The sequence below is a fragment of the Hyperolius riggenbachi genome, chromosome 6 (genome assembly GCF_040937935.1).
Source record: "Hyperolius riggenbachi isolate aHypRig1 chromosome 6, aHypRig1.pri, whole genome shotgun sequence".
NCBI lineage: Eukaryota > Metazoa > Chordata > Amphibia > Anura > Hyperoliidae > Hyperolius > Hyperolius riggenbachi.
This window is the reverse complement of record NC_090651.1, coordinates 152451059-152472245: the sequence shown is the minus strand read 5'-3', so window position 1 is coordinate 152472245 and position 21187 is coordinate 152451059. Positions and strand designations below refer to the sequence as shown.

General features: G+C 42.9%; 2 protein-coding genes across 4 annotated transcripts in view; one reads left to right on the top strand and one right to left on the bottom strand.

Annotated features, from left to right (window-relative positions):
* The window catches only part of LOC137522079 (coagulation factor XIII B chain-like), a 97450-nt gene extending 84823 nt beyond the window's left edge, over positions 1-12627 (top strand). The window contains exon 10 of the mRNA XM_068242105.1: positions 12132-12627. Coding sequence (XP_068098206.1) covers positions 12132-12340 — 209 coding nt within the window. The 3' untranslated portion in view covers positions 12341-12627. The remainder of the gene's footprint in view (positions 1-12131) is intronic.
* Positions 12628-13117: 490 nt separating this feature from the next.
* HENMT1 (HEN methyltransferase 1) overlaps positions 13118-21187 on the bottom strand; it is a 48238-nt gene continuing 40168 nt past the window's right edge. For all 3 annotated transcript variants that reach the window (XM_068240100.1, XM_068240099.1, XM_068240102.1), the window contains 2 exons: positions 15055-15232; positions 13118-13670 (listed from right to left, as the gene is read on the bottom strand). In XM_068240100.1, the coding sequence (XP_068096201.1) occupies positions 13248-13670; positions 15055-15232 (601 nt within the window). In that variant the 3' untranslated portion in view covers positions 13118-13247. The remainder of the gene's footprint in view (positions 13671-15054; positions 15233-21187) is intronic.

The window sequence follows — 21187 nt, the reverse complement described above, 5'->3', positions numbered from 1 at the left end:
ACTTCCCAGCATCCCTGCAATCCAGACTTATCTAAGAATAGAGCCTATCCTATTGTCATCACATTAATCTCATATATAGGGGACAAATTACCGACAGATAATCACCTTAGGAATATTCTTTCAAAAAATGAACCAAGTTTAGCTCAGAATAAGGCCTTGTGGGATCAATGTTCCTAGGGTGTATATCCATCTATTTTCTACTTGATATAGCAATTTCGCAATGTCACCACCCCTTGTACTCCTCTCTGGTTTAATTATACATTTATACCTTAGACAGTCTGGATTGCTATCATGGAATACTGCAAAATGTGTACCTAATAGACTTTTTTCATCTGCAGCAGTAATATTTCCTACATGTTCTCCAATACTTTCTTTTATCTTCCTCTTTGTTTTCCCTATATACTTCAGTCCACAGGGGCATGTGATCATATATATCACCCCTTCAGAATTACAGTTTACAAAACTTCTGATTTCATACTTTTTATTCCCTTTTGCATTCTCAAATTCATTCGTTTTCTCCACCAATCTACAACACCTGCAAGATCCACAAGGGAACATTCCTGTTGGCATAGGACCAAGAAACCCACTTCCCCAATTTTTATCGATTTTTCGGGAGTGAACCTCAGCTATTAACAAGGTGTCCTTTAGATTTGGTGCCCTCTTCGGGGTCATAAGTGGGTGTGGACCAACAATTTTCGAAAGTTCTGGATCAAGACTCAGGACAAGCCCGTGCTTTTCAAACACCTCCCTTAATTGAAGCCAGTGAGACCCATATGTAGTTATGAATCTCACTTTCCCCTTACCATCATTTTTTCTCTTTTTTCTTTTTAAACAGTCATTGTGATCTACTGCGCCGACACGCTCCATGACATCCTCTAAAACATGTTCAGGATACCGCCGTTGTTTTAAGTGTTCGCACATTTTCCCCACTCCTGCTTGAAAATCATCTTCCTCTGAACAATTACGGCACACCCTTACGAGCTGTTCATAAGGGATACCCCATTTCTGACTCTTTGGATGGAAACTGGAGGCGTGGAGGTAAATATTTACTGCTGTTCCCTTCCTATACACAGATGTCTGCAGCCTCCCACCTTTTTTGATTATCATCACGTCCATTAAGGACAACTTCTCTTTTTCTATATTATATGTCACTCTCAAATTTCTAGAATTCACATTAAGGTCCTCCATAAATGTCACCAAGCTGCTTTCCGGTCCCTTCCAGACGAGGAAGATGTCGTCTATGTAACGAAGCCAGAGAGCGGTGTGTGTGCTGAATAAAGGGCGGGGGTACACACCACCCTTTTCCCATGCCCCTAGATGCAAACATGCATATGCTGGCGCACACGCCGCTCCCATCGATGCCCCCCTTGTCTGTCGGTACATTGACCTATCTGCCATGAACCAATTGTTATGCAGGACCAATTCCAACAAATCAATTACTGTCTGATTTCTATTTGACATCCACCCTCTGTATTGTGTCAAAAAATACCTTACTGCATCAACTCCTACCTCATGAGCGACGGAAGTATATAGGGATTCTATATCCACACTTATCAATAAAACATCCTCAAGAATTTTAAAATCTTTGATCAAGTTCAATAATTCACTTGTGTCCTTTACAAAGGATGGTAATTCCTCCACCAAACCCTTTAAGTTTTCGTCTATAAAGATTCCCACCTTTTCTAATGGTCTATCTATTGCTGCCTGTATGGGCCAACCCGGGGAATGATCCCTGTTTTTATGAATTTTTGGTATTAAATATAATACTGGAATTTTGTAATGTTCCAACTTCATAAATTATATTCCGCTACTGAAATTGATCCCTCTGTAAGAGCTTGTTCCAAGATCTTATCTCTTTTCTTAACTATCCCCGGGAATGGATTATCCCGTAATTTCACATATGTATACTTACAATCTAGTTGTCTGTTCATCTCTTTGAAATACGCTTCCTTACTCCACAACACAATGTTTCCTCCCTTATCACTTCCACGGATGATATCGTCTGCCTCTCTCAACTCAAGAACTGCCTGCCTCTACAAGGGGGGCAGGTTATCAAACCTAGGTCCCCAGTGTGTTGTCTCAAGATCATGGCTGACTAAATCAGAAAAGACCTTGATATTTTTATCCATGGAGAGTGGAGGCATGTATCGCAACAACTTTTTGAGCTCAGAGTGGACCACAGCATCACCCTTAGTTCCCTGTGGGGGGAGTAGGGAGGGTCCTCCTTCCTCCTTCATCCATTAAACCTTCTAGGTCCCTTAAAAGTGACCTCTCCTCTAAAAACCTAATCGCTAATTCATGTTCAGGGGTTTCTTTAGACTGGGAGGACAAATTTTTCTTTTTTAGCAAACATTTTTTTAAATCAAACTTTTTGCAGAAAAAACTGAAAATCCTTGTATGTATCAAAAGGGTCCCCTCCACACACCGGGGAAAACGACAATCCCTTATTAAAGGAGAACTGTAGTGAGAGGTATATAGAGGCTGCCGTATTGATTTCCTTTTAAGCAATACCAGTTGCCTGGCTGTCCTGCTGATCCTCTGCCTCTAATACTTTTAGCCCTAGACCCTGATTAAGCATGCAGCAGATCAGGTGTTTGACATTTTTGTCAGATCTGACAAGATTAACTGCATGCTTGTTTCTGGTGTGATTCTGCAGGCAGATAGCTCAGCAGGACTGTCAGGTAACTGGTATTGCTTAAAAGGAAATCAATATGGCAGCCTCCATATACCTCTCACTACAGTTCTCCTTTAAGCACAGAAATGTGCTGATCCTTTAACAAAAAATCAGTCAGATTTACAATATTAATGTTGTCCTCATTGTCTTCCAATTCCCGTGTTATCTACTCTCTGTATGTTTTGCCTTTCCTGTATGGCTGTACCCTCCTTTTCAAGATGGACTGTACCTCCTGGTCCCATTTTTTTTCCCTTCTTTGTCCCCTCCCCCTCCCTTGTGTCTGGTTTCTGTCTAACCTTCCTGTTCTTACCTCTTCTCCTTCCTCTTCTGTTTCCTCTCCATTCCCTAAAAAAGAGATAGATTTGCCTGAAGTGGTGGGTGAACTATCCGGGCTCTCATCATCTTGTGGCCTCCTCCTTCTGCTTCTTGATCTGGATCTTGCCCTTCCTTGATTACAATTGTAAAATTCCCCATCATTCCATTCTTTAACATCAATCTAAAATTTATTTTGTTTCACCATTTTGATCTTTTTCTGAGTGGTTTTAACTTCACGCTTAACCATATCATTCAACTTAATGAATTCTACATGGGATCTGTGACATTCTAAATGTGCTATACTGTCTGCAATTTCTGACTTCAACGTATCTTATTGAATAGTCTCCTCTTCAATCATGATTCGCATAGCATTCAAATCATTTTCAATTGCCATCTTTTTTCATTTAGTCATAAAGCGAGGGTTTCTTAAATGTCCTGCTGGTACAAATCTATTTCTCATTCCCCATGGGACTACCCTCTTATCAACATATGATTGCATCGTCTGAATACTCCACTTCCGTCTCAAATGTCTGAGTGTCAGTTTCTTGTGTGTCCTAAATAATTTTTTCAAGTCCTTTAAGTCATCCTGACTTTCTTTACTAGTTTCCTCTTATCAACATATGATTGCATCGTCTGAATACTCCACTTCCGTCTCAAATGTCTGAGTGTCAGTTTCTTGTGTGTCCTAAATAATTTTTTCAAGTCCTTTAAGTCATCCTGACTTTCTTTACTAGTTTCCTGAAATGCAGATGATATATCAGAATCAATTAACGGCAAAATCCAGAGGTCAAGGAAAAGGCGCACAAGTCCGGGTCCATGGAATAATTCAGGATAACTAGAAATTCCATGAACTGGGAACTGAGAATCGCAGAGGGCTCCCCCACTATTAACTATCCCTCTCCACATAACCACTCACCCACTCAAACCCCCTCCCTGCTAACCATCTTCTCTGCCTTAACTGAACAGCGTCTTTCTTCACTAATCTCTAAAGCTCATCTTACTACATGCGCCTCAGACCCTATTCCCTCTCATCTTATCCCCCAGCTCTCCTCCCCCCTCATTCCTGCTTTAACAGCACTGTTTAACCTTTCCATCTCAACTGGCATTTTCCCTTCTTCATTTAAACAAGCTATCATAACACCACTAATCAAAAAACCCTCCTTAGACTCTACTGCCCTTTCTAATTACCGCCCAGTCTCTCTCCTTCCCTTTGCCTCCAAACTGCTGGAACGCCACATTTACTCAGAGTTGTCTAACTTTCTCTCTGCTAATTCCCTGTTGGACCCCTTCCAGTCTGGCTTCCGCCCTCAACACTCTACGGAAACCGTTCTCACTAAGGTTGCCAATGACCTCCTAGTTGCTAAAGCCAAAGGCAGATTTTTGGTACTAATACTCCTAGATCTCTCCTCTGCCTTCGACACTGTTGATCATACCCTGCTTCTCCAGACCCTCTCAACACTGGGAATCAAGGGCCTAGCACACTCCTGGCTCAACTCTTACCTGTCTGGACGTTCTTTCATGGTCTCCTATGCCAATACCAACTCCTCTCCACGCCCACTGTCTGTGGGAGTACCACAAGGGTCCGTCCTTGGACCCCTCCTCTTTTCCATTTACACCCATGGCCTGGGACAGATAATAAGCTCTTTTGGGTTTCCATACCACCTCTATGCTGATGACACCCAAATTTATTGTTCTGCCCCAGACCTCTCCACACTACTATCTAAAGTCCCCAAATGTCTATCCGCTGTATCTACATTTATGTCATCCCGCTTCCTTAAACTCAATATGAGCAAAACGGAGATTGTGATATTTCCACCTTCGCTCTCTGTTCCACCTCCCATTGTCACAATCAATGTAGAGAACACCCCAATAGCATCAACCCCCAAAGCTCGTTGCCTAGGGGTAACTCTGGACTTTGAGCTCTCCTTTAAACCATATATTAACACTTTAACTACCTCCTGCTACTTCCATCTCAAAAACATCTCCAGAATCCGTCCCTTCCTTTCACAAGAAGCAACTAAAATGCTTGTGCATGCCCTAATCATCTCCCGTCTTGACTACTGCAACACCCTACTCTGTGGTCTACCAAAAAGCAGACTGGCACCCCTCCAATCCCTACTAAACTCTGCGGCCCGCCTCATCCACCTCTCTTCTAGATCCTCTGAGGCAGCCCCTCTCTGCCAATCCCTCCATTGGTTACCAGTTGCCCAAAGGATCCAGTTTAAACTTCTCACACTTGCATACAAAGCTCTACACAAGCTGTCGCCTTCATACATTTCCTCTTTAATCTCCAGATACCTCCCCGCTCGGACCCTCCGTTCCTCACAGGAGACCCTTTTGTCCTCCAGCCTAGTCACCACCTCTCACTCTCGCATCCAAGACTTCTCACGGGCGGTCCCTCTCCTTTGGAACTCTCTCCCTCAGCCTATTCGTCATGCCACGAGTCTGGAAACCTTCAAACGTACTCTGAAAACACACCTGTTCAGACAAGCCTATAATTTGCTATAGGCAGCACTGAAGGCACACTGGCTCACCCACTAATCCTGGTGTTTCCTTCCCCTTTGTTTCCTCCCCACTACCCTCTAGATTGTAAGCTCGCAAGGGCAGGGACCTCCTCCTAGTGTTTCTCATACTGCTGTAATTTTAACATATGTATATGCACCAACTACATATCAACTATGTATGTATCTGTATTTATTCTATTCAATGTCATGACTGTACAGTGTCTTGTATTTCTTATGTATATTTGTTCCCCATTATTTGTTTGTACTATGTACAGCGCTACGGAAGATGTTGGCGCTATATAAATAAAAAATAATAATAATAATAAAGGAGGTATGGAAAGGCCTTAGGGCGGCCACAAACTTCAAAGCTCCTCCTCAACACGTAGCCCCAAGCATCTATCTGGCCGAGGAGCTAAATGAGTTCTACTGCCGATTCGACCAACTTTCCAGGCAACTCGAGATACCGGCATCCACGACAACTCCTCCGCTCTCTCTCTCGTCTCCCCCAAAGGGCCACTCGTATTCCAGGAAGCGGACGTTCTAAGTCCCTTCTGCAAGCTTAACCCAAGGAAAGCCTCATCCGCATATACAACAGGTCCCTAGCAGAAGGCAAAGTTCCATCCTGTCTCAAAAGATCTACTATCATCCCTGTTCCCAAAAAGCAGAGAAACATGGAACTCAACAACTTCAGACCGGTAGTCCTCACTCCAACCATCATGAAGACCTTTGAGCGACTGGTCCTTGACTATCTGAAGCGACACACAGACGCTCTCCTAGACCCACACCCATTTGCATACAGGGCCAACAGGTCCATGGACAATGCCATCAACATCAGCCTAGCACACATCATGAAACACCTGGACAGACCCAACTCTTATGTCAGGATCCTGTTTCTGGATTTCAGCTTGGTGTTCAACACTATAAGACATCCTACTCAACAATCTCAAGGAGCTTGAATTAGACTCTGCTCTGTGCGCATGGGTCAAGGACTTCCTAATAAACAGGTAGCAGAGAGTCAAGCTTGAAAGCTGCTCATCTGATATGAGGTACACCAACATAGGTGCTCCGCAGGGGTGCGTGTTGTCCCTGCTCCTGTTTTCCCTGTACACCAACAACTGCACCTCGTCTGTGGACTCTGTTAAGGTCATCAAGTTTGCAGATGACACAACTATCATCGGCCTCATCTATGGCAACGGAGAGTGCGCCTATTGGAGTGAGATTGGGAGAATGTGCAGCTGGTGCAAGGACAAAAAGCTTGTCCTCAATGCAACAAAAACTGTTGAGTTGATCATAGACTTCCGGAAACACCCCTCCACACTCCACACTGTTGTCATCGATGAGACAGAAGTTTTGAGGGTTTCAGATATTTGTTTCCTCAGCACAACCATTTCTGACAACTTAAAATAGGGACAGAACACTACCAAAATTCAGAAGAGAGCACAGCAGAGGTTATTCCTCCTGTGACAACTGAAGAAATTTGGTATGCCATGCGAGCTGCTGACCAGCTTTTACACCGCTACCATAGAATCTATCCTCTGCTCATCCATCATAGTTTGGTATGCAGGTGCCAGCGACAGGAGCAAACTCCAAAGAGTTATCAATCTCCTGCATATGGCGGGAATGAAGACAAGAGCCACTAAGATCTCGCGTGATCCCTCCCAACCGGGCAACCAGTTCTTGGAGCTCCTCCCAATGGGCCGCCGGTATAAGACCATCCCCTCTGGAACCACCAGGCGGTCCTTTTGCTGAACTCTGCCTAAACCACCCCCCGCCCACATATTGCTGACTGCTCAGTATATTCTTCGCAATGTTGCAAATGATTGTCTGCACGATTTTTTGTTTGTATACTTCTACTGTTCTGCTGTTTTTGTTTACCAAATGCTTGTCTGTTCAGATACCAATGCCATGTGTACCGCAATCAATTACGAATATGACAACCCATTATACTTGGAGATTAAAGCTTGATTCTGATGTACAGGACAGATATTTTTTTAAATACTTTATTAAATACTTTATAAAAGTATCAAGTATAACACTTATCAATGTAAAACTCTCAAAACTTTAACTCACTGTTGCAACTGTTCTTCAATAATTCTTTTGGCCTCCTTTTGAGTTACATGGCAGGAGTCTGCATGTAGGTTCAAGAACAGTAGCTATCAGACTACTGGTCCATTCCCATCAATCCCTATTCTGGCTTTGGAGTGTACTGATACCCACATCGTGGCCCACATTTTTGAATACATTTAGAGACAATTATATGAATCACTTAGGAGCTGGGTTTCAGATGAGCGTAATTTCTGTGGTGGACATAAATAATCATTGACATGCACAGTACTGCATAAGCGCGGACCCACTCTGGGCTACGTGAGCTTGATTGAGGAAATGTGTGCAGTAGCCCACGACAGAGCTCAGTTGGCCAGCTTTTGGAGGCGTATAGCAGTAGAACAGATTGCACCAGAAGGACAGCAAGCAACCTGAAGAGGGGGGCTGGAAGAAGCCCCAGGTAAGTTAAACTGAACTTCTTTAGGTTATGATTTCCTTTAGCAGGAAATAAATATGTCTGCCTCCATATCCCTCTCACTTCAGGTGTGTTTTAAATAGGCTGAGCAGTTGCACAATTAGAGACGTGTTATACTAATTGCATTAATCCAATAATTTGTGATCTTTTCTAGTGGTATCAACAAACGTATTTTAGCGATTTCAGAAAATATTTCTAAAATAAGCAATATCTTATCTGTTTTCACATTTGCTTTATCAATGATCTGTAAAGGTACCAACAAATGTGTTTATGTCTGTGTTTGAGCTTTACAAATTTTAGTGATCATCCATGTGTGGTGGTTTGGGGATCAGATAAGTAATCAATTTTGGAAGCGCTAAGTGCTGTCCTTTCCCCTCCATTCAATACCTGTTACACAAGACAAGCCAACACACAATATTTATATTGTGCTTTTCTCCTGGCAGACTCAAAAGTGCTTCAGAGCTTAGGACGGCGTATGTATTAGTATTGCGCAAAAGGTGGATCAGCGCAACACCAGGCCGCCTCCGAATGGCCTCCATCAGAGATGCGCTGAGCCCCCCCAGGAACTACAAACGCACCTTGAACCCAAGCAGAAGCTCTGCATATACACCAAAAGCATGGCTGTTAAGTGGGAGCAGCTGACCAAAAACGAATTACATTAGTACATAGCAAGGAAATGAGCAGCGCTACTTAAAAACAGACTAGTGCCTACCTGCAAAAGAGTGCAAGCCCCACTTGTGGTGTCGAATACACACCGAGCATACACATGACCTGTCTACCACTAGAGGAGGACGTTGGTTTCCATTAACAGCTTGCATGCAACCTATTAAGTACTCGTCCCTCCCACTGCGAAGAAGTCAATCCTCCATGGGAGGGGCCTAACACTAACTAAATCCTAACCTATGTATATGCATAGCCTGGGTGCGGCTAATCAAATACAATCGAAAATTGCGCAAAAGGTGGATCAGCGCAACACCAGGCCGCCTCCGAATGGCCTCCATCAGAGATGCGCTGAGCCCCCCCAGGAACTACAAACGCACCTTGAACCCAAACAGAAGCTCTGCATATACATAGGTTAGGATTTAGTTAGTGTTAGGCCCCTCCCATGGAGGATTGACTTCTTCGCAGTGGGAGGGACGAGTACTTAATAGGTTGCATGCAAGCTGTTAATGGAAACCAACATCCTCCTCTAGTGGTAGACAGGTCATGTGTATGCTCGGTGTGTATTCGACCCCACAAGTGGGGCTTGCACTCTTTTGCAGGTAGGCACTAGTCTGTTTTTAAGTAGCGCTGCTCATTTCCTTGCTATGTACTAATGTAATTCGTTTTTGGTCAGCTGCTCTCACTTAACAGCCATGCTTTTGGTGTATATGCAGAGCTTCTGTTTGGGTTCAAGGTGCGTTTGTAGTCCCTGGGGGGCTCAGCGCATCTCTGATGGAGGCCATTCGGAGGCGGCCTGGTGTTGCGCTGATCCACCTTTTGCTTCATTAGGGCGGACTCCACAGGTGACCAGAATTATTAGGAAGCCTTGCCCAAAAACTCCTTATTGTTTTATGTAGTGGCTTGAGCTGGGATTCAAACCACGGTGAAAGGCTTAAATCCTGCATTACGAGTATGCTATCCAGTCGACTCTGACCAAAGACAGAATAGAATGCAAGAAAGTTTTCCATATGGGATGCAAACAGCAAAAAAAACTTCTAACTCTTTCTTATAACAATAACCTGTTTTGCGATCATTGTCATAGCTGGAAGATTCATCAGGAAATATGAGAAAATCTAACCAGTTGAGGGGCAAACTGCAGTAAAATAGCATTGGACTTTACACTGAAACACTTGTTTTTGAAAAACAAAATTTTAATAAAACTAAGTACATAAAAGAAGGAAACAAACAAAACATTGGTAACAGAACAAGAATTTGGAGCATACAGAAGGTCCTCCTACCAGATGGGAGCCACGACTACAAAAAAATAGTGGCAATGCAGTCCAAGCAAAAAGACAGTGACAGGTGCCTGGCAGTTTTCTTCCAGGAGATGTTTCATTCATCAATAAAACATATTTAAATGGGAACCTGAAGTAAGAAGAATATAAAGGCTGGCAAATTTACTTCATTTTAAGCAATACTAATTGCCTGGCTGTCTTGTTGATCCTCTGCCTCTAACATTTTTAGCTACAGACCATAAACCAGGGTTGCCAAATCATCCCTTTAAATCAGAGGTGTCGAACTGCAGTCCTCAAGGGCTGAGGTCCTCACACATTTTTGGAAGGGCTCAAATTAATTGATGGGACTGAATCAAGAAAGGTGTGGTTCATCAAGGAGAACACATTTCTCTATTTCTTAATCCATCCTAAACACTGACATGGATATGGCCCTCGAGGACTAGAGTTCAACACCTGTGCTCTAAATACAGGAACATCTGGGTTTTCAGGTTCCGGTGCTACTTAGACATAATTTGTGCCTAAACTGCATCTAATCAGCCACAAGGTCTTTATAATTCATATGGGATGAGTTCGCAACACAGCCCTGAACAAGCCGGTGAGCAGGCGTTTCTGACTAAAGTCTAAATGGACTAGTGCATGCTTGTTTCCAGTATGTGATTCAGACACTACTGATGCCATAAAGACTAACAGGACTGCCAGGTAATTGGTATTGTTTAAAAGGAAATACATATGGCAGCCTCCATATCCCTCTCACCTTAGGTTTCATTTAAGCCCATGGCAAATGAGAAAATACTCAAAAGAAGATAGATATTACTCCTTTACCTACTTAGTAGGATAGTAAGACATTGAGCTACATTAGTACAAGCATTCCTAGAATAAAGTGATCAAGTACATAATGTAATAATGCTAACAGACTGATATCGAGGTTCAACATGAGTATTGACATAGTCACAATAAAGGTCAATCCTATAATCATCTAGATACATAAATCAGCAGTCCAAAGGGCACATGTCTGCCCCTATGTGCATCAAAATTCCTTCTCCTTGCGCCTCAGCGTTACTGAGGACCGAGAGTAGATGTGGACTCCAGGGCCCAGCAGGAACATTCACCTGGAGCCTCCTTACTCAATATAGGCAATTCAACTCACAGCTAAACATCCTGGTTTACCAGCACACGTTTCCTTTTGGAACTATAATCAAATAAAAATCGCCTAGCACAGGGTTTCTCAAACTTGTCCTTTTGACTCCCCAACGGTGCACGTTTTGCAGGCAACTTTACCTATGCACAAGTGAGGTAAATCCCACCTGTGCATAGGTGAGGTTGCCTGCAAAGCATGCACTGTTGGGGAGTCACAAGGACCGGTTTGAGAAATACTGGCCTAGTAAGTCCAAGTCAATGTCAGGAGACAAAGAAAAAAATAGGGAAGAGAGAAGAAAAGGAAAAGTGGAGAATATAACTCAGATTGGGAGATTAACATACAAGGGGGGAGGGAAGAAAGAAGGATGTAAGGTCCAACTTGACGAGGGAGTTCAGCCACTAGGGGTCACATCAGGAGGGCACAGGTATATGCTTCTGCAGTTTAAAACGCTTATCATACGTCGGGGATAGAGCATATGGAGTGAGGGGGGAACTTTACCTACTTCGTAGTACTTTTTAATTGCCAGGTGCTGCAAAATTATTTTGTAGGGAAGATGAAAAAATATATCCTGGGACAAAACTTAAGAGAAAAGATAATTGAATAACAGCCAATGACTGTTCAACGGAGGTAGACAGTAACCTAAAAGCTAATCCTTCAAGAAGTTCTTAGTGCAAATAAACAAAAAAAAAAGGTATTAAACAAGTGAAACTCAAAAAAATAGAATATCGTGCAAAAGTGCATTTATTTCAGTAATTCAACTTAAAAGGTGAAACAAATATATGAATTGTGAGGATTATGACTTACGAGAACCCCCAAATCAAAATCTCAGGCCATTAAATATTATGAAAATGTTGAAAATGTTGAATTACTGAAATACATGGACTGTTGCATGATATTCTAATTTTTTCGAGTTTCAGCTGTATACAAACGCAATTTCTTTTTTTGATACAGTAGTTGTGCTAATACAGTATATATACAGTAGTATGTACAGTACAGTAATATCAAATCGGTTTTGTGTTTTTTAATCCTTGATTTTTTTTCCTAGAACCGTGTATTTTATCTAAAGAAGAGATGGATAAGAGCCACCTGCAACCGAAGTGGCATTTTTCCAGTAATTACATTTTACATGGCGAGATTGTAGAATTTTTATGCAAAGCTGGATATGAAAATTATGAGACTACAGTGATGTTTGCTCTAAGGAGTCTGTGCAGATTTGGGAAGCTTACATATCCAAAATGTGTGAAAAGAAGTTGATAAACAAAAAACTGACCTGCACATGTATACAAAGAAATTTGTAACAATACAGTCTTCCAGATCAAGGCAGCCCAAAAACTATCATGTCAAACTGTAAAAGTAAACTCAGTACTTAGAAGACTGCAGCACCAGATGCCTGTAGACTTTTCTAGTATAATGACGCACTGCTGCCGCAATGAATCCCTCCTCCTGGGATACACAAGCTGAATGCACATGCGCAGCCTATCCTATGGCTTCCTTACTAAAATAATTGGGTATTTTTCATAATAAAGGAAATGTTTACTTTATACAGATTTCTTTTTAACCTTTTCTTCTGTTTAGTACAGTAGTTATCCTACTTTAAAGGGATACTGTAGGGAGGTCGGGGGAAAATGAGCTGAACTTACCCGGGGCTTCTAATGGTCCCCCGCAGACATCCTGTGCCCGCGCAGCCGCTCACCGATGCTCCGGCCCCACCTCTGGTTCACTTCTGGAATTTCTGACTTTAAAGTCAGAAAACCACTGCACATGCGTTGCCGTGTCCTTGATCCCGCTGATGTCATCAAGATCGCACAGCGCAGGCCCAGTATGGTCTGTGTCTGCGCAGTACACTCCTGGTGACATCAGCGGGAGCGAGGACACGGCAACGCAGGCGCAGTGGTTTTCTGACTTTAAAGTCAGAAATTCCAGAAGTGAACCGGAGGTGGGGTCGGAGCATTGGGGAGTGGCTACGCCAACACAGGATGTCTGCGGGGGACCATTAGAAGCCCCGGGTAAGTTCAGCTCATTTTCCCCCGACCTCTCTACAGTATCCCTTTAAAGGCAAGTTACTAAAAAAACAATCATATGTATTAAACATTCATACTTTGGAAAAAGGTGCTGAGTGTAAATGTATTTTCAAGATATAAATTGCTCTAAACCAACTTTGTTAGTGTATATCTGTGTTGTCGTAATCGTCTTCCAGTGTAATGGGATATATAATTGCGTTGCCATCGCTACTCAGTGTGACGTTGCCTGCAATTATAGATCTTAGGTCATTTAAGCTTTTACACAGTTCTTTCACTTTTGATATAGCCAAGATTGCTTCCAGGGGAATGTACACAGTGTCCCCTTGTATGAATGGCTCTTGATCTTTGTTCTCATTTTTTGCTTCAATTTGTAAACCGAATGGCCATGTTGACTCTTCTTCATGTGGTTCTGTGTCAGTCTCTGCAGTTCCTTTGCCTTCTTTACGGAAGTGACTATATAGCAAGCTGTTTTTTATCATATCTGCGTGGTACAAGGCCACATTCAGCACAGCTTTCTGAAGAAACTTCTCATCCTGGATACTTGGATATACCATGTGGAACACCTTTTAATATAATATAAAATAAAAATAACTTTGTAATTTGCCATATCTCAGTACACATAATAAATTCTTTATGGAATAACAATAATCCCTATTTCTCTTAAAAATATTTTGTATTACAAGAACACATAATTCTTAGAAAGTAGCCAAAATATCCCAGCTGTTTCGTCTCTTATTAACTCTTTTCAATGCACGCTGGACTACGTCCGATATTGGCATTTTCCTCCGTAGGACCAATGGTAGTCCGACATAGGAAAAAGGGCTGCCACTAGATGTCGCTGTTGTCGGATTAAATGATAATTACACTAAATCAAGCCAATTCTTGTATTCAGGAGGCGGAGCCACAGCATGTGAGTTGGCCTAACCCCCCACCACTGATGCAGGGTTACCTCCTTGCTCTAGTGCAAGGAAGCACAGACCCTTTGGATTCTTGCTGCTGCACATCCGGATGACCCACATCTCGTTCAGCATACCCGAAAAAAGTAAGTGCTGGGGGCGATATGGGTGATCAGGAAAAAGGATTGGAAAATGTTAAAAATAATAGCTTCCCAATATGGAAGGTGCTTAAAGGGACCTTGCAGTGAGAAAAAAAAATCTATCCTTAATGCTGATATTCCTTATCTTCTCTTTCCCCTCTCTTCTAAAACAGTACTGACTGCTCCACATATGTCTCAGTCTGCCTGTGATATAAAAGCCTTACCTGTGTCTTCTATGGAGCAGTCTCATTTCATGCGGTCAACAGCCCATTTGAGCAGAAAAGGGTCCACACAATGTATGGATGACGAAGAACAATGTTTTTATTACAAAATTACACAAAATACAAGTAACATGTTAACAGATTATGTGTTTCAGACCACAATGGTCCTTCATCGTGTGATTCAAAACATGTCAGCTGTAAATGTTACTGGCTTTACACTTTTTGTAATGTAAAGAAATTGTTTTTAGACACCCAGGCATTGTGATGAGTCTATTTTCCCTTTTGTTATTGGGCTTGGCTAGCCTTGGTCTTACACTTCCTGGACTAGTTCCAGGGTAGGCTATGGTGTTTCCCTATTACTGTATGCAGCAGCCCACTTGCTTGCTTTCTTGTCTGTTCACGGTATATACTTACTGTCTTTTTACCATTCTCCTTTTACTGACTTAAAATGTCAATGGAAACAAAGCTAAATATGATACACAGGTGTAATATTAGTCCAATGTATATGTTTGCATACTGGATAGCTTTGCAGTCAGTGCCAAGAGCAGTTACCATATGGGACCCAAAATTCCTTATGAATGCTGCTCGTATGTTACTTCACAAATATGAGTTATTGTTAAGAAGATCATTTTGAAGATATGCAAACAGACACCAAAAGTATGACTGTTTAGTTCATATTTATATACTTACAGTATTGTAAACACTCTTTTGCTGCTTTTTAATACTGATCGATTCTTCACTTTCTACATAGTTCTTATTAAACACACCAATCTGAGAACAAAAGCCAACACTCTCATGTTCTGGTGGTGGAACTCCAACACCACTAAACTCCACTGTATAATTATATTTGCTGGCAATCTTCAAAGCCCTGAAATTACAACACAGAAAGAACTGAGACTGTAGAGTAAGGTTCAATTAACCACTTAAGGACTGCAGTCATAAAACCCCTTAAGGACCAGAGCCTTTTTTTCCATTCGGACCACTGCAGCTTTCACGGTTTATTGCTCAGTCATACAACCTACCACCTAAATGAATTTTACCTCCTTTTCTTGTCACTAATACAGCTTTCTTTCGGTGCTATTTGATTGCTGCTGCGAGTTTTACTTTTTATTATATTCATCAAAAAAGACATGAATTTTGTCAAAAAAATGACTTTTTTAACTTTCTGTGCTGCCATTTTTCAAATAAAGTAAAATTTCCTATACATTTGAGCGCGAAAGTTATTCTGCTACATGTCTTTGATAAAAAAAAACCATTCAGTGTATATTTATTGGATTGGGTAAAAGTTATAGCGTTTACAAACTATGGTGCCAAAAGTGAATTTTCCCATTTTCAAGCATCTCTGACTTTTCTGCGCACCTGTCAGGTTTCATGAGGGGCTAAAATTCCAGGATAGTACAAATACCCCCCAAATGACCCCATTTTGGAAAGAAGACATCCCAAAGTATTCAGTGAGAGGCATGGTGAGTTCATAGAAGATTTTATTTTTTGTCACAAGTTAGCGGAAAATGACACTTTGTAACAAAAAAAAAAAAAAAAAAAAAGTTTCCATTTCTTCTAACTTGCGACAAAAAAAAAATGAAATCTGCCACGGACTCACTATGCTCCTCTCTGAATACCTTGAAGTGTCTACTTTCCAAAATGGGGTCATTTGTGGGGTGTGTTCACTGTCCTGGCATTTTGGGGGGTGCCTAATTGTAAGCACCCCTGTAAAGCCTAAAGATGCTCATTGGACTTTGGGCCCCTTAGAGCAGTTAGGCTGCAAAAAAGTGCCACACATGTGGTATTGCCGTACTCAGGAGAAGTAGTATAATGTGTTTTGGGGTGTATTTTTACACATACCCATGCTGGGTGGGAGAAATATCTCCGTGAATGACAATTTTTTTATTTTTTTTACACACAATTGTCAATTTATAGACAATTATGTGCTAATAAAAATCTTTTGTAATCATTACAGAGATTTCGTCATTGAGGTAAGCTACCTCATAACATCGATTGTTTTTAGCTGTTTTTAAACGCTTTTAATATCCCAGGGCGCCTCTTTCCTTTATTGTGCTAAATTTATAGAGATATTTCTCCCACTTAGCATGGGTATGTGGAAAAATACACCCCAAAACACATTATACTACTTCTCCTGAGTACAGCGATACCACATGTGTGGCACTTTTTTGCACCCTAACTGCGCTAAGGGGCCCAAAGTCCAATGAGTACCTTTAGGATTTCACAGGTCATTTTGAGAAATTTCGTTTCAAGACTGCTCCTCACGGTTTAGGGCCCCTAAAATGCCAGGACAGTATAGGAATCCCACAAATTACCCCATTTTAGAAAGAAGACACCCCAAGGTATTCCATTAGGAGTATGGTGAGTTCATAATTATTTTTTTTTGTCACAAGTTAGCGGAAATTGATTTTAATTGTTTTTTTTCACAAAGTGTCATTTTCCGCTAACTTGTGACAAAAATAAAATCTTCTATGAACTCACCATACTCCTAACGGAATACCTTGGGGTGTCTTCTTTCTAAAATGGGGTCATTTGTGGGGTTCCTATACTGCCCTGGCATTTTAGGGGCCCTAAACCGTGAGGAGTAGTCTTGAAACCAAATGTCGCAAAATGACCTGTGAAATCCTAAAGGTACTCATTGGACTTTGGGCCCCTTAGCGCACTTAGGGTGCAAAAAAGTGCCACACATGTGGTACCGCCGTACTCAGGAGAAGTAGTATAATGTGTTTTGGGGTGTATTTTTACACATACAGATGCTAGGTGGGAGAAATATCTCTGTAAATGACAATTATTTGATTTTTTTTTTACACACAATTGTCCATTTACAGAGAGATTTCTCCCACCCAGCATGGGTATGTATAAAAATACACCCCAAAACACATTATACTACTTCTTCTGAGTACGGCGATACCACATGTGTGACACTTTTTTGCAGCCTAGGTGCGCTAAGGGGCCTAACGTCCTATTCACAGGTCATTTTGAGACATTTGGGTTCAAGACTACTCCTCACGATTTAGGGCCCCTAAAATGCCAGGGCAGTATAGGAACCCCACAAGTGACCCCATTTTAGAAAGAAGACACCCCAAGGTATTCCGTTAGGGGTATGGTGAGTTCATAGAAGATTTTTTTTTTGTCACAAGTTAGCGGAAAATGACACTTTGTGAAAAAAAAAAACAATACATATCAATTTCCGCTAACTTGTGACAAAAAATTAAATCTTCTATGAACTCACCATACTCCTAACGGAATACCTTGGGGTGTCTTCTTTCTAGAATGGGGTCATTTGTGGGGTTCCAATACTGCCCTGGCATTTTAGGGGCCCTAAACCGTGAGGAGTAGTCTTGAAACCAAATGTCTCAAAATGACCTGTGAAATCCTAAAGGTACTCATTGGACTTTGGGCCCCTTAGCACAGTTAGGCTGCAAAAAAGTGTCACACATGTGGTATCGCCGTACTCAGAAGAAGTAGTATAATGTGTTTTGTGGTGTATTTTTACATATAACCATGCTGGGTGGGAGAAATATCTCTGTAAATGACACATTTTTGATTTTTTTTACACACAATTGTCCATTTACAGAGAGATTTCTCCCACCCAGCATGGGTATGTGTAAAAATACACCACAAAACACATTATACTACTTCTCCTGAGTATGGCGATACTACATGTGTGACACTTTTTTGCAGCCTAGGTGCGCTAAGGGGCCCAACGTCCTATTCACAGGTCATTTTGAGGCATTTGTTTTCTAGACTACTCCCCACGGTTTAGGGCCCCTAAAATGCCAGGGCAGTATAGGAACCCCACAAGTGACCCCATTTTAGAAAGAAGACACCCCAAGGTATTCCGTTAGGGGTATGGTGAGTTCATAGAAGATTTTATTTTTTTGTCACAAGTTAGTGAAAAATGACACTTAGCGGAAATTGGATTTTTTTTTTTTCACAAAGTGTCATTTTTCACTAACTTTTGACAAAAAATAAAATCTTCTATGAACTCATCATACACCTAACAGAATACCTTGGGGTGTCTTCTTTCTAAAATGGGGTCACTTGTGGGGTTCCTATACTGCCCTGGCATTTTACGGGCCCAAAACTGTGAGTAGTCTGGAAACCAAATTTCTCAAAATGACTGTTCAGGGGTATAAGCATCTGCAAATTTTGATGACAGGTGGTCTATGAGGGGGCAAATTTTGTGGAAACGGTCATAAGCAGGGTGGCCTCTTAGATGACAGGATGTATTGGGCCTGATCTGATTGATAGGAGTGCTAGGGGGGTGACAGGAGGTGATTGATGGGTGTCTAAGGGGGCGGTTAGAGGGGAAAATAGATGCAATCAATGCACTGGGGAGGTGATCGGAAGGGGGTCTGAGGGGGATCTGAGGGTTTGGCCGAGTGATCAGGAGCCCACACGGGGCAAATTAAGGCCTGATCTGATGGGTAGGTGTGCTAGGGGGTGACAGGAGGTGATTTATGGGTGTCTCAAGGTGTGATTAGAGGGGGGAAATAGATGCAAGCAATGCACTAGCGAGGTGATCAGGGCTGGGGTCTGAGGGCGTTCTGAGGTGTGGGCGGGTGATTGGGTGCCCGCAAGGGGCAGATTAGGGTCTAATCTGATGGGTAACAGTGACAGGTGGTGATAGGGGGTGATTGATGGGTAATTAGTGGGTGTTTAGAGGAGAGAAGAGATGTAAACACTGCACTTGGGAGGTGATCTGATGTCGGATCTGCGGGCGATCTATTGGTGTGGGTGGGTGATCAGATTGCCCGCAAGGGGCAGGTTAGGGGCTGATTGATGGGTGGCAGTGACAGGGGGTGTTTGATGGGTGGCAGTGACAGGGGGTGATTGATGGGTGATTGACAGGTGATCAGTGGGTTATTACAGGGAATAACAGATGTAAATATTGCACTGGCGAATTGATAAGGGGGGGTCTGAGGGCAATCTGAGCGTGTGGGCGGGTGATTGGGTGCCCGCAAGGGGCAGATTAGGGTCTAATCTGATGGGTAACAGTGACAGGTGGTGATAGGGGGTGATTGATGGGTAATTAGTGGGTGTTTAGAGGAGAGAAGAGATGTAAACAATGGATTTGGGAGGTGATCTGATGTCGGATCTGCGGGCGATCTATTGGTGTGGGTGGGTGATCAGATTGCCCGCAAGGGGCAGGTTAGGGGCTGATTGATGGGTGGCAGTGACAGGGGGTGATTGATGGGTGGCAGTGACAGGGGGTGATTGACAGGTGATCAGTGGGTTATTACAGGGCAGAACGGATGTAAATAATGCACTGGCGAATCGATAAGGGGGGGTTTGAGGGCAATCTGAGCGTGTGGGCGGGTGATTGGGTGCCCGCAAGGGTCTAATCTGATGGGTAACAGTGACAGGTGGTGATAGGGGGTGATTGATGGGTAATTAGTGGGTGTTTAGAGGAGAGAATAGATGTAAACGATGGATTTGGGAGGTGATCTGATGTCGGATCTGCGGGCGATCTATTGGTGTGGGTGGGTGATCAGATTGCCTGCAAGGGGCAGGTTAGGGGCTGATTGATGGGTGGCAGTGACAGGGGGTGATTGACGGGTGATTGACAGGTGATCAGGGGGGATAGATGCATACAGTACACAGGGGGGGGGGGGAGGGTCTGGGGGGGTCTGGGGAGAATCTGAGGGGTGGGGGGGTGATCAGGAGGGAGCAGGGGGCAGTTTAGGGACTAAAAAAAAAAAATAGCATTGACAGATAGTGACAGGGAGTGATTGATGGGTGATTAGGGGGGTGATTGTGTGCAAACGGTGGTCTGGGGGGTGGGCAGGGGGGGGGTCTGAGGGGTACTGTGGGCGATCAGGGGGCAGGGGGGGCAGATCAGTGTGTTTGGGTGCAGACTAGGGTGGCTGCAGCCTGCCCTGGTGGTCCCTCGGACACTGGGACCACCAGGGCAGGAGGCAGCCTGTATAATACACTTTGTAAACATTACAAAGCGTATTATACGCTTCCTATCCGGCGATCGTCGGGTTAACAACCCGCCGGCGCTTCTGATTGGCCGGCGGGTTGACGTCGCGGGTGGGCGGAGCCTATTGCCGGCGGATGCGCGCGCATCCCAGCGCGCGGTCCCCGGCCAAAGAGTGCCCCAGGACCTGACGCCATTCTGCGTTACGTGGTCCTGGGGCTGCCACTTTGCCGCCGCCGCCAATATGAAGTAGGCGGTCGGCAAGTGGTTAAACAATAAAATATCTCCTAAAAAAACCGAAAAAAACAGAATGTTTAATAAGTTTTCAGTTGTATGTGTGCATGTGCAGCAACCTGAAACTTGGACTCTGAGTCCATTTAACTAGCATTAAAATCTGAATTTGCATTTTTCCCCAAAAAATGATGATCTCTTATTTCTAAAGATGCAATGAAGCTAGTGTTGCATCATATCCTCTTGCAAGAATAAACTCACTAACATTTACATTGCAAATACTATTCATGTCTATAGGCCACAAAGTAAACTCCACACGATCACCCCAAGCTATTAATCATTGTCATCTTTCCTATATACATTGAAAATGAGACTGTTGTTGCACAAGGGCAGTTAAAGTGTACCAGAGACGAAGTAACTTGCTTTAATTAATAATATATACTAGTAGGGACATGAGAACAGACACTTACCCTGCTGTTTCATTCTGATCTGCCCTGTAAGCTTGTAATCCCCCCTGTAAAAACCACCGACTCAGCTCTCAGTCGGCTGCTTTATCAGGAAGCTCTATAGCAGTGAGAGCAGTCTGCTCAAGCCCGCCCCTCTCTGCCTGTTTTCTCCCTATCCGTGCACAGAAGCGCATCACAAAGAGCAGTGCCTGTGATGGGA